The sequence below is a fragment of the Agelaius tricolor genome, unplaced genomic scaffold (assembly GCF_023055355.1).
Source record: "Agelaius tricolor isolate 1412-34295 unplaced genomic scaffold, bAgeTri1.0.p SCAF_6, whole genome shotgun sequence".
NCBI classification, from domain to species: Eukaryota; Metazoa; Chordata; class Aves; order Passeriformes; family Icteridae; genus Agelaius; species Agelaius tricolor.
In genome coordinates, this window is record NW_027269266.1 from 15,326,179 (window position 1) to 15,340,679 (window position 14,501).

The 14,501-nt window shown below is 41.3% G+C and overlaps 1 protein-coding gene across 14 annotated transcripts in view; it reads right to left on the reverse strand.

Moving 5' to 3' along the window:
* Positions 1–14,501, reverse strand: part of KIAA1217 (KIAA1217 ortholog) — a 355,044-nt gene that overhangs the window by 38,206 nt on the left and 302,337 nt on the right. For 9 of the 14 annotated variants that reach the window (XM_071428811.1, XM_071428812.1, XM_071428814.1 and 6 more), the window contains 3 exons: positions 11,284–12,107; positions 3,191–3,295; positions 2,717–2,766 (listed from right to left, as the gene is read on the reverse strand). In XM_071428811.1, the coding sequence (XP_071284912.1) occupies positions 2,717–2,766; positions 3,191–3,295; positions 11,284–12,107 (979 nt within the window). The remainder of the gene's footprint in view (positions 1–2,716; positions 2,767–3,190; positions 3,296–11,283; positions 12,108–14,501) is intronic. The other 5 variants (XM_071428808.1, XM_071428817.1, XM_071428813.1 and 2 more) reach the window with 1 other exon arrangement.

Consider the following 14,501-nt stretch of genomic DNA (forward strand, 5'->3'; position numbering starts at 1 on the left):
AAAAGCAAATTAAATACAATTTGGTTCATATGACATACCAAACAAAGTATTCACAATCTAGCTATACAGAGTTATCAAGGGTTCAGAATTTTTGGTTTCTTTCCCATCCCAAGGGATGTAGTCTATTTTTTGCACAAAAGTCTCCTATCATTGGAACACATACTATAAAATACAATGTTGGTTCAACATTGATGAGACAATATTATCTTGCACAGATGTTTTATTTTTTAGAATGGGAAGCAATTCACATTTTTGCTTATCAGAGCTCTGGAAAGGACTGTTCAATCAACATTTTATACCACTTTGTCTTTCAAAGAGTCTTTGAAATTGCTAAAACTGGTATCTGAGTGCACAGTTGTCAAGTGGAATTGTAAAGTGAGAGAGTCACTGCCTAAATGACTATATGTAATAAAGATTGGGTGAATTGAAGAACAAAACAGCGGTCAGCGGAAGTGTGTCTAGCTTCTGCTTGAACCCAAGCATATTCACAAAAAGGAGAAACATTCTATTCTAGCAGATTGCTTTCAAGTAAGCCAAACAGCACTGACTCATTGGACCATGTCCTGAGCAATTCCAGGCACAAAAGCGGGAAAATATTCCATTATATAAGACTATTCTTTTACACAGCAGTCTCCAGTAACAGCTGTCGTGGGTTACAATACTGTAGTTACTGGGGTCACCACACCTTGTTCCCTTACCTGCTACAATTTAATTTTGTGGCTGAGTCATGTTGGAAAGACAGGATACAGAGATGCAGGTGCTGGAGTTACAACTATACCTTATAGCACTGATAGGGATGCCTGCAGACTGCTGGCTGCACGGCTGCTCCCACTGTCCTGTCCCCTTCTCCCAGGTGATGAGAAAGGCATCCATAGCACAAGCTGAATGCTGGAATCCTTACTCATAAGCTGGATAGGCACATGGCCATGTGACAAAGCCAGTGTCTCCGTCAGTAAGTGACAGATGATGATCTGGCCTTTCACAGTAAATTAAGTTCCCACCCTCCATCTCCCCCATCATGGTTGCACATGCAGCTGTCAGATGTAATATTGTCATTTCAGGGACATGTCAGTCATATGACAAGGTAGTGAGTGAGGAGTATTGGGAACAGCAGTGCCAGGAAATGGCTGCTGGTCAGATGAACCACAATATTCTGGTGGGCTGGGCATGACTGCCCAGGGAATCTCCGTTTTTGCTGTATGCAAGGTTGCTTTCCCAATGAATATTTTCCATTTCTCATTTAAGTGAGTGCACATTTACACATGCACACACAAACTACTACATAATTCAGGTTTAAAGGGACCTCTGGAGACCCAAGATCCCACTCAATGCAGCACCCACTTGGATCAGGTCCTCTGACTAGTGCTCCTCACCAAGTACTTGTCTGAACTGGTATCACCACAGGCAAAGCAGAGAGGCTGCTGTTTGCAATGCACCACAAAAAGGAAAACAAGGCACTGTATGTGCTGGTTGTGAGAGTTTCATAAGTGCTTTACATGAGGTGAGGCCTGTGCAAGTGGGAAATGCCATAAATTCTCAGTCTGTAATGACACTGCAATAGGGAAAAAATCTGAAGACCATTTTGCAGCTGCTTTGAATAATGACAGACTTTTCACTATATTGTCTGAAACTGAAAAATTACAACTTATTTCTTCAAAGCTGTTAGTAATCCTCTCCCCATCCAGGAAGGGAAGAGTTGGAACAGCAACAGAGAGTGGCTTGGGAGCAAAGCTTCAGTACCAGGACTTTAGCTCTTTCTCTCCTCCATGTGGTTGATAGTTTCCAGGTCTAGTTTGGTTTCTGTCAATTAGGAGGACACACTGCAATTCCAGACAAACAGGAATCCTGAACGTGAGCTAACAGCTCCAACAGAAAGGCTAGTTAGGAGCATAATAGGTTTGCCAATAAATGTGTGTGGTTTACTACCTGCCGGGCACAGACCTCCCTGTGGGAGCAGCACTACCAGGAAGCAGGGAACTGCCTGGATTTGCATTCAGTGCATGACAAAGGTGAAGAGGAGGCATATAAGCACACCAATAGCCTTCAGACTTCTCCAGCAGCAGCCCCTACGCAAAGAGCTCCAACCACATGGAAATCCTCTTTGTCAACAGTTTTAACTCAACCTTTAACACACTTAACAGCTCTCCAGGAGGGATGCTAAAGCAAGACCGGCTCTTACTGGCTTCATAATTGGTGCTTGCTCAGAAAGGTTTAGATGCACACTAATAATTAGGAACAGATCAATGTGGCTTAATTAGGGAAAGTGCTGTCTTGCTGACTGCTAAGTTTCTTGGTGTCACTACATCAGTAGTATCCTAGTGACAGATGGACCTTAGAAAAAGTTCAGGTGACAAGAAAAGGAATTAAATATTTTGTCTTCTCTAGCAATCTGGATACATCTAGGGTTAATGGCAGATATACATACATCCTATAGACAGGATGAGTCACTGGAAAATTCACCAGATGCAGAGGCTCTGCATCTCATTTAAACCATTCAGCACAGGTGGGAAATTCATTCCAAATACCATCTCAACCTGTCAGAAATTCCTCTCTTAAAGATGTGATCAACTCCCATATCCTGCACTTAAACTTCAGTTCTGACAGTACAGCCATGGAAATTTAAGTAAATTTGACATTTCCATAAGCTGGGATGTTTGTAATGTTAGAACTATTAATATACCTGAATAAGTTGCAAATTAAAAGTGAATTATCTTACCTGCAGTGTCGGCACTGCTCTTGCTGGACCCAATTTTCATCATCTTCTCACTAAATAATAACAAGAAAAATTGTAATTTTAGTTTACTAACTATTAAAACTGTAGTGAAGTTTATATTCAACAAATTTAATGGCCTTAAAACATATATATTTTTTAATTTAAATCACCAGTAATTTGTCAGTCATCAGTAATTTGTTTTAAATCACCTTTTAGTAGAAGTTAAGCAATGAATGGAGTATAAGCAGTAGAAAGCACAGAGATGTAGCTACATTAATTCTTTTTACCACAAAGAAGAGTAATGCAGTTAATATCCATCTATCATTTGACATATTCTTCCTCTCTGCCTAGCATTCTCATGGAGATGATAAAGAAACTTAAAAATGATTGAGCATTCAGGATTTTTTTTACGATTACATTCAAATAGATTTTTGTTGATTGATTACTAAAATCATTACAGATGAATTCTGTTTTTACCTAGAAGAATCTTTGCTATTACTTGTATTTGGCCCTTTTAAAAGCGCAGACTGAACAAGACCAGTTAAACTGGCAATCTGTTTCTCCATGGCTTGTATCCTCTCTCTGTAAGACAAGAGAACCGTTTGTTAAAGCCAGATATATTTGCTTTCAGACTTGTTTTTTTAGGTGAATGATAACCACAGGATTGGAAAGACACTACAGAGTTTGTGCAAAGGCCCTTGGGTACAGTTTGCATATACCTTATTGCAGCAGCTTACCACATCTCAGTTTGGACAGCTTTTGCGTTGTAACAGACAATTAAAAAAAAATCTACTTAGTTAAAAAGAACAAAACAAACAATCAAGTAATAAACTTCTAACGACCTCACAAGACAGGCACCTAAAATAATTTGTTAATGCCACTTGGAACTAGTGAAAAAGTCTTTTTCAGCATTACATGCATTTTCTCTTTTACCTACACTGGGCCAATCATTTTGTCTGTACTTAAGGTTCCAGGATTAAAGACTTTACACTTCTTCTTACTATTTTTACTTTTCCCAGATCCAGAATTTTTGTCTGGGAAGCATTTAATCTGCCCAAGCAGACGACTTTCCAGCCCAAATCCTTTCCACCTGACATCACAACTGTCTGCTTTGAAAAGGACAGAAATGTGACAGAGAGGCACAAAATGCAGACTGTACAGCAATGTTATAATAAAACAGATTTTCTTTCATGCACATATCCTGAGAAATTCCCAAAAAGCAGAAGAAAAGAGATGCAGAACTACAGTAAGTATAATCAATGTTTTCCATAGGAACCAAAGGTCACTAAACAAGAACAAATTTTTTTTGGATGTGGAGGCTAACATTTGTGTTTATCTGTTTGCATAAATCCATATATTATTCAGGTACCAGGCGACTTCCTCAGTCGGCTCCAAACCAGCCTTTTGCTCACAGAGGTGCCTACTTGCACATGCCAGTATGTCAATGACACACCACAACACAGACACACATCAGTATGGGACCTTCTGAAAAGGCATCCCTCTACTACAGCAGTTGAGTGTGTGGGGAGACTTGCAGGAGGAAATTCTAACAGCAGGCTGTGGCTTTGGAAGATGACTGGGAAGAAAACTTTTCAAAAAGCAAGTGGTCAAGACCAGCAGCAGGGACTGATGAGAGAAGATGGGACACACAAACTCAGACACACTCAGCATGCTGCACTGCATGGCCCATCCACCACCACGGCAGCATTCTGTGCACATGGGAGCAGCCAAACTCTGGCCACCCCAGCTGCAGTTGCAGTTTGGTGGCCAAAGCAATAGCATCAATCAATAAGAGTCATATAAAGTCAAATGTAGGTACCAATAACAGCCAAAAGCAAGCTGACATGATAAAAAGCAAGTAACCAGCCCTGCTTGCAGTCAGACAGATTGTCCAGGCTAATTATTTCATTCACATTCAGGGAATGAATGAGGTTTCCTGGGATAGCACACAGATACCAGAGCCAGGAGAAACTCACAGACACCCAGAGGTTGAGAAAACAGGGCAGCAAAACAAGCAATGAGATGCTAACAGACACAAGCAGGGAAGAAGAGAGCGCTCAGTCAGTCCCCAGCCAGCAGATATGTTCTTACTGCGATTTAATGCAGTGCACACATCTCACTTTTCTGTCTTCATGTTGAAAGGTATTTTGAAGGGTGATGAGAAGACTAGTGAATCTGACTTAATTCATTTCAAACCAAGAAATACGTTACGGAATTTCCACTATTACAAGTTTTAAAATAAGAAACTGGTGCAGGCTACAGTAACCTTTGGAACAAAAACAAGTACTAAAACCCAGGGATAAATATACTCTAACAAACTTTAATGCAGCATTTTTGACACTTAATAATGAAAACATTTTTTTTTCCCAGATAATCATCACAAAACCTTCCTGGAACTAAGCTCAACTGGAAGTCTATCTGTTTTACCAATCCATAAATATGATGGTTTTTTTCATCCCACATTAGATAATCTGGAAACAATTTTCTGCTTCAAAAGATATTATGGCAACACAAAGCTGATCTTGTCCTTTGCCATGAAATCTAGGAAAGTATGTTGTTAAGAGGGAGAGGGATGTTCCAAGATAGGAGATGATGAAAAACGAATGAAATACTGGAATCAATTGCACAGAACACATTATTTTTCATATGGTAAAAGCATTAAGAATGTGAAGAATCTACATGTGCTCTGGAGTTATTCTGTTAGAAACCAGGCAGATTTTTCCTGTAATAATTCCACTGTAACACCCAGACTTGTTATGGCCATTAGCATCAAACATTTCAAAAACAGGTGTCTGAAAGGTGCCTTTTAGGCATTAAATAAAACAACCTGATATTTGGAGGTGGTTGGACTGAAGGTGGTGGGAGGCAGCTCGTTCCAGCATGGGCAGGGAGGTATGCAGATGGGCTGGTGGTGGGACTGTAACCTGGGCTGATGTGGCTGGAGGGCTGGTGGCCCAGTTCTGTCACCACAAAGCCGCAGAGGAGCACAGACAGGACCTGTAGTGAACTCCTTTGCCTCTAACTTCCTTGTGAAGGGCTGGAGCAGACTCTGCTCCAGGAGGGAGAAAAAAATGCTTTCCTCAGGCTGTGCAAGGGTCTATCAGGGATACCAGCATTGCCATGACAAAAATTTTAATTTTTGGTTCTCAGCACTGTGTTTTCTACTCCTCACTGTGCTCACTGCTGTGGAGGGGGGAGATAGGACCAGCCTGTCCCAGCAGCTCTGCCTGCACAGGCCAGATGGGGCAGGCAGGGTCCCCAGGCGTGGGACAGGCTCCAGTGACACAGGGCAGGCCGGGACGTGGAGCACTAGGACAGAGGGCAGACAGAGAACAAAATGGGGCCTCTGCTTGCTGCCACCAGAAGGGTGGTAGGCCAAGAAGAGCCAACCCGTCTCTGCTCCCAGATTAATTTCCCAGATAAAGCTGCATCTCTCCACCACCCAGGAAGAGCAGGGAGGGTCCCTTTTACAGCAGTTGGGAAAGAAATGGCTATTTTATCAGCCTGAGCACAGAAAGGCATTGTTTCACATTGTTTTCCTGTGAATGCTGGGAGAGGCAGAGGTGGCAGCATGCTGCGGGAGGAAAGGAGAGGACAAGGTCAGAAGCAACGCCCAGCAGAACTCTGTCAGACTTGGCTTTGGCTTCTCACAGACCCTGGCCAGAAAGGCAGGGACAGGCCACTTGCCAGCCCTCTTCTCCCCAGCAGCCTGACCCACAGCTCTGGCTCTAGGGATGTCCAGGAACTGGGGCCCTGCCTTAGCATCTCACTCCTCAGTTTCAGGAGAACCAAAGCGAGCCCTTGCTTCTCTGGGGGCCTTGCACTGATATGTCAGATTTCAGATTTCTTCCTTACAGCTTCACTGATCTTTCATGTTACTACTTCTATTGCAGTTAACTGGAAGTAATTCCAAGAAGGGGTACAGCATATTGCTGGATTGGTATCCACTTGTCACAGCAATGCTATTTAAGTGTGACATGCTACATGCATGTTACTGCCCTTTCCTGGGGACATCTTTAATATTCACATCACTGAGAAGATACTTTGTACACACACAGGATAAAACTGGTCTGTGTAACTGTTCATTCATGGTCCTGTCCAACCCCAGGCACTGCAGCACATCACCCACAACAGATGTACTCAAACACCAAATCTGCACCATGAACTACCTGGCCCACCTTTCTGGAGAAAAAATTTTCTGTGACTTCCTCTTTTATAATTAAGCTCCAAATGAAGCAATGAAAAGGGGGTCAGAGACAGAGAAATACACACTTCTTTCTACATTACTCTATAATAGAAACATTTCATAACAATTTTTTTTTTTTACCTCACTGGGAAAAGAAAGGAAGGAAACAGGAGTAGGCTGTTTTTCCCAATTACTTTCCCAGAATCAAGTGAAGGTATCTTAGACTTTACTGCAAATTCCCTCAAAACAAATGAGTAGGTTTCTTGAAAGGGTGGGAACCAAAGATCAGCAGAATTCTTCTGTATTTGGCTTTCTTCCCACAGAAGGATTCACACAGGTCATATGTCATTCCTCTAAGGAGAAGATTTAACTCAAATCTTCTACATCTTGAAGCTGAAGGGGAAAGGAAGCTCTGAAGCACACCAGCTATTACACTATTTGACAACTCTTATCCCAGAGCCTGCATCTCATCTTCCTACAAACAGTTCCCTAACACAAGAAAGAGAAAATACAGTTTACCTTTCCTCCATCCTGTATTGGTCATTTGACTTCATTTTTAATGCCTGGTTATCCAAAACCTTTCACAGAGGAATATGCAGTTCTGGCCCTGTGAAAAGTGTCTGAGACAGTGTATTGGTAAAGCCCCCCTTATAAAATGCTCAGTGCATCACTGATGGAGTCTCTCACTGTTCATGACTTTACAAAGTAAGGTCACTTTCCTAATGCATAGAGAGTCCATCTGTACTTCAACATATCTAACAATAAAGTGGTTTTGTTGGGGGGAACAATATCTAACAATCTACACACAGCCATTACACTTTAGTCTTGAACTGCAAGCCATGAGCCAATAATGTGATCAGATTTTTTGCTCAATCCAGCTGTCATCTTTTCTCACTAGTATGGCATAAAAAGAAGAGGACAAAAGTTGTGTTCAGGCAGAAGAGAACCATAGTACACCCCAAAAACACTTTTGGAGGAAAAGTATTCTATAGAGTTATCTTGCTGTTTCAGAGTAGAAGCATTTATTATATATATATTTAGCACTATCAAATAATCTAGAATTTTGCAACATGTGTTGTAAATGTAAAGATTTTAAGTTAGACAGCATTTAATTTAATGCACTTTTGGATAAACAGCTTCTTTTCCATTTTATCAACATTTAAACATCTGGTTTGCCTGCAGTAACTTCCAGAAATGTCCCACAAGCTACACAAATGAGCCATCCAAAAATATGACAGCAAGTCTCTGTTTAAACAACTCATGCACACAAAAATTTACTCATTCTTCCAGCAGACCTCAGATTTAAGAGATGATCCCCCTTTGAAGGTGAACTGCTGTAACCTGTTATAACTTCTAATATTTTTCTGCACATGAATACTAACATTTTTTATTTCTTTAAATCTCCGTGAATTTGTTTCTTCTTACTGTTGTAAAAGAGCTCTATATGGGACTCTTCTGGTAAATGAATTAACTGTGAGAATTTAGTCAATCCTTTATACCACTACAGAAGTAGTTATCTTGTAAAGGTAAAACAGTTACAAGAAAGCATTACATGAAGCAATTAAATCTCTCTCAACTCTGCCTTGAATAGCTGGCTTGATGAAACTGGCTTCTATGGTGTCAAATTAAAATGGGAAACTCCAACAGAAGAGCTCAGAAATCCCAGTTTTCATCTCTTGTAGATCCAAATCTGCTGCAGTTAATGTTCCAAAGGTAATGGAACCATTTTCTTCAACAAAACCAGGATATCTGTTTTAAGTACCCAACATTTTCTGATAAAGTACAGAGATATCCCAATTCAGCCTTGGACTTCAAAATTGAAGAATTGAGATGGGAAGAGAGATTCACTTTTACTTCTGACATTGTCACTATCCCTTTCAAAATTTCCCCTGATTTATACTTAAATTTGCATTGTCCTGAGGTTGTGACAGTGCTGCTTTGAGGAAATTTCCATAAAGTCATGACACAAGAGATGTTTTCTTTGCTCTCAGCACACTCCACTAGGGATTAAAGCAACAACAGTGCTGAGATGATGGGTTTGGTGCCTGCAGGGTCCTCAACCCGCTCCTGAATGAATCAGGATGGGGAATCTCTCATGCCACAGTGCAGAGATGAAAAAGACCTCTCTCCTGAGTAGCTCCAAGGCTAAGAGCTCCTCTGTCTGCCCAGAGCTGACACCTCTGCAGGCAGGCTGACTGAACACACTGCCCTGTGCTTGCTGTGGCCTGGCTCTCAGGCACTTGGCATCAGCAAGTGGATAACATACACAACAGAGCAGCCTACACCTCATTTTACCATGCCTAGAAGAGAATGAATTCAGCCCCAACTCTAAAATCACAAAAATACTCTTTCTCACAGAAGCAAGCCCATACTGTTTAGGGGTGTAAACTCTTGAGTCCGACACAACAAGGTAGGAGATACCATTCTGCCATTATCATCCTTCAGGTACCCATAACAACCTTGTAACAACACAATCCCTGATGAAACGGGAAAAGAGCACCTCAACACGGATAACCCCTTGTTTAGTTTAGTATGGTTTAAACAGTGTTTGCTTTCAAAGTTCATGAGATTATTATAAAGCTAAATTAAAGCTTAGACCATTTTGTGTTTGTAGAACTCAAACCCAATTCTTAATATTGCATGCAATTTGCATGAATTCCTTTTGATATTTACAATTACTTTTAGAAAGTCACACTTCCTCAAGGTTAAAAAAAGCCACAACCCATAAAGACAGCTTTCAAAATTATTCTTTCAGTGCCATGTGACTAATACACACTATGCTGAATTTTAAGGTCATGTATTTATTTGGAAGTGCAATTATGCAAATGCTCTTTTCTTCATTGTTAATATATTCTGGGACCAGGATTAAAACACCTGGTGAAAAACTCCCTTTTAAGGAGCTGCAGAAATATCTGTGTAGTTTCTCTTTATCCATTCACAAACAAACACTCTTGTGCATATCTGTGCAGCTGAGTGAACAGCTGAGATGCCCAGAAGACAGAAAATTCTACAAACATAAAAGTTTTTTGTGTCCTTCCTTATTTTCAATTCCTATAATGAACTTTGTAGAATTTTCAATCTGTAAATGGATTAAAATTGGCAAATTTCCTTCAAATAATTTCCTAGATGTAATAATGGTTGGCTTGAAATGAAATTTCAGATACCTGTAACTTTCTCTCGGAAACAGATACATAAAAATCCAATTTCACTGACTTTACCTTGTAATATGCCCTATCTCATACTCTTATGTCATAACTACCAAGCTATAAGCCTGTAATTTTTGTGGGTGGCTGTTTTTCTTTATATTCTTCCATTTTTTCTCCACCAGTGGACCTCATGACCCACTTTTTTTTTTTCTGGCCAAGCATGGTAAGCAGCAACTAACTACTGAGTAAGCTGCTTAGATAGAGGGAAAGCCTAGGGTCTATATGAAGCTCTGTATCTTCCCAGTGGCTAAGGCAATCAGCAGTTACCTTTGGCCTCTGTGAGCTCAGCATTTTCCAGCTATTCATCTTCACTTCCCTAAAGAGCTCTATAAAAGTTAACAGCACAAACAATACGCTAGAGATTAACGCAGCTCATATAAACACACAGCAACCGCCTGGCAGTGCAATGATTTTTCTCTCCCAGGGCAGGGTGTAAGGCAGGAGAAGCCTTCACAGACCTTTGTGTAAATTCGGTCCTTAAAAAGACAGGAGAGATCATTGATTGTCATCATTGCCATCACACTGAAGTTAACAACAGTCAGGTCACCAACTACTTGTGATGCTGGAAAAATTATTGGGAACAGTATTCATGTTTTGATCTCTTCCCTGGGACAGACTTGCTTTTCTCAGCAGTTCCCCCTCAAGGAAGATTATTGTAAACAACTGTCCTATTTTTATGCAAATTCATGTTTTACAGGAGATAAGACAGTAATGATAAATTCTTCCCATTTCCTAACACTAGATGAGAAAAACTTCACTCCATAAAGAACCAAAATTGTAATATCAAAGTGTCATTCTTAACGGGGGTGAAATATATTCCCTTATTAGCAGGAACAGAACATCATTTGTTCTTGTAACATGATCTGGCTGTCTGCAAAGAAAAATCCCAGTTAATCATTTTATTTTATTATATTTTTTCCAAAGACTGAAATTTACACAAATGAAAATAACTAGGGATTCATCATGGGTTGACAATACTTTCAAATTAATAATGGATGGTGTCACATCTCCCCTAAATTACTAACTACCTTGACAGACAGCTAATAAACACTGCAGCCGGTGCAGCAGCCTCCTACACTGTAACATTGTTACATTGTCCCCTGAGTCTTAAATGACAAAGGATGTGCAGATTAGGAACATTTCTCATTTGCATAAATTATGCCCCAGCTCTGCCTTACCTTGTCTCCTTGTCCTTGGGCATCGTGGGTGACCCATAGCCAAAAGCCTGCTTGTCCCCAGGAGAGGGCATTGCCTCGGCCATGCCCACAGCACTCCGCGCTTTCGCATCCACAAACACGGGCGCTCCCGGCTCCTTTTTGAAGGACTGGCGGCTGGGGGAAGACCTGTCAGGCTGGATGGTGTGGGCGGGAATGTGAGGGCCATGGTGAGGATGAATATCGATCATTCTCATGTCAGCCACCCTGTGGGGTGAGGCTGGAGGTGTTTTAGAGCCAAGAGTGGGCAAATGGCTCTCCGGGTACTTCCGTGACTTTTGTCTGTACAAGGACTGCTCCAGCATTTCAGGCTGCATGGAGGGGCTGCAGTAAGTGCTCGATGACCTGATGGCGCTGCGATGGTAGGTGACAATGTGATCGGGGACATCGAGCGGGTGTCCGGGGTGAGGTGCAGCCACACTCATCCTCGCCTCGTGAAACAAGTAGGGGTCACCATACAGGCTTTCATTTCTCATCAGGGTAAGGTTTTTGTTACTCATGTCCTCATCTGGCTTCACGTCCCGTCTCTCCAGAATGGCGCTCGGGCTGGGCGATATGGAGCGCGAGGCTGGCACGCTGGACAGCCGGTCCCTGGGGATGGTGGCATTGCCTGGCACGCCCACGGGCCGGCCCCCACCATAGGGAATCCTGGATGGAGAGGGAGGCATGGAGTGGGGCACCGGGGTGGAGGGTGGAGAGCTGGGCATCGCATGCAGAGGGTGTGCGGCAGATCCAGGGCGGGAACCACTTGGGCCATCTCGTCCCGTATAAGCAATTTCCCTCTGCATCTGGAAAGTAAAGGAAAAACACCTCAGATACAAAATCCCTGAATGAGCAAAACATGATGTGGGTTGTCTACAGAATATTAGGAAATAAAAACAAACCCTCGAGACAAAATAATTTTACATCTGCATAAATAAAACACTTTGGGACCTCAGTGCCTAACAAAAACAACAACTATAAATAGCAAAAAAATGGGCTGTATGTTAAAGGAATATGAGAGGTTTAAAAATGCTTTTACTTATGCAAATACCATCTCACCCTAATCTGATATTCACAGCTACTGAAGCTGAAATCAGGGGTTGTGGTGCCAGGTGTTCCACATACATGTAGCCAGTGAGAGACTTACACAGTTTATTGATCAGACACATACTAGAGTTCACTGATTCCAAAGCAGGATAAAAATGCTGATGCGCTGGCATCAGAAACATACCTGAAGTTCTTACACAAAAAAAAGAAATGTTACAACTAATTAGCCATTTTCTTCAGTGCAGGATTTAAGCTTTTGCTAATGACTTGATGTGGTCTTTATTACGTAGAAGATACACAAACCACAGTAGAAAAACACACACATTCATTGACTATAACACAGTCAACTTATATGAAAACAGTCTGATCATATGTAACATGTGTCATTGCAAAGATAAGACTGATTCAGAGGGTTTGTGGAGAACATGCTCAGAAAGCCATCAAATATTTTATCATAGTTTTGCAAGCAGCAGCAGTAAGGAATGAGCAAGCAAGGAAAAGAAAAGGGAAACTTCCAAAACAAATGTATTAGTGCTTTGTTGAGAGAGGCTTGGCAAAAATCTGCAATGGACACGTGTGCTTTTAAGAGTGTAGAACCTCATGTGCCCAGCCATGACCTATCTGGATGGCTGAACGCTGTCAATGACAGACAGGAGAAATTCTCCCTCTAGAAAGCATCATGTGCCTGCTCTGGTGCCCTTGGGGTAAGGTGCATGAAGAGGGATATGAAAAAGTCAGCTGAGGACTAACTACATAAGAAAAAAAAATATAATTTCTAAAATTCATGCTGACAATTTCATCTTCCCTCTCCAGCACCTCCAAGGGATTGTAGAAAACTGTGTATCACCAAGCCTGACTCCACATTCCTAAAGTTACAGAGCACAAAATATTGTGGATATTGCTGATCTGAAATCTACACAATTTTTCTCCCCTCTCACTCCTTGCTTGATAGTGTGACTGGATTCATTGTAGTTACAGTGATCCATGGCAGATGAAGCAAGAAATTATTCCTGCCCCACCACAGGTTTTTCCACTCGTAAGGGAATTGCAGTGTCAGTACATAAACAATAGCTGTTCTTATCACAGCAGGTTCTGCACTCAGGAATTAGAAATGATGTTCCTCAGGGCCAGAGATCAACAGTCTGGAGTATCAGGTATTAGCAAGAAGAAAGGAGATAACCTGATTGTGGCCACAGCAATAATAATTAAGTGTAACAGAACAAAGGTGTGTACTGGGATGGGTCATAAATGAGCCAGACAAAAAATTATTAAGTCAAACAGGAACATGGCATAATTTTTTCATTTACACAGAGAATAAGTCTAGTCTGGAATTTTAAGTAAGATATGATTAAAATATAACTAAACAGTATTAATGACTTTATAAGAGGGAATTCAATACAGTTTTCTATTGGTGTGAAGAACCACTCCAACATACTAAGCTATATTGTACATACTGACTCTGGCCTGGGCCAGCAGAACAAAATGACTCCTACTAACTTGAGCAGCTTTGGGATCATGTCTTCAGGGACAGGCAAATGCAGATGTTTTACACCAAGACAAGAACCCAGATAAAGAAAATCCTCCTAGATTTCTACTGTACAAGCTACACAATATCCTGTTTAGTTGCTTCACATAAAGCTACAACAAATGGAATAGTATCTGTCAAAGAAAACACAGCCACTAGGATATGCTGGGTTGCAGTGAGAGGAAAATTCCAATGTTACGGAATTTTGTTATGGAGAGGAGAAAATTTCCATGGGAAGATTTGAAAGCAAGGGGTTTAATTTCCCCTAACTTCTGGACTTCATATTCCTGTATATGTTCATTCATTACTCATAAGTCAAAGCAATCTGTCAAAGAAAAATTCCTATTTTCCACCATAACACCATTTAGATGGAGTACTTTAAGATGGAAAATAATTTGAATATGGGACTGAGCTATTGCTCAAAATCTTGTGTCTGAGTACTGTTGTATGTAACATTATTTACTTTTGCTTTAAAGTAGTGCTTGGAGTACAGAGCCTCAATCAAGACTCCCTTGGGCTGGGCAGGGCACAAACACCTGGGCACCCAACCCCTTTCTGAGAAGTTCACCTGCTATTTTAAGCCAGGACTCAGGCCCTGGGTAGAGTGTACCAATGGGGAGACTGCTGG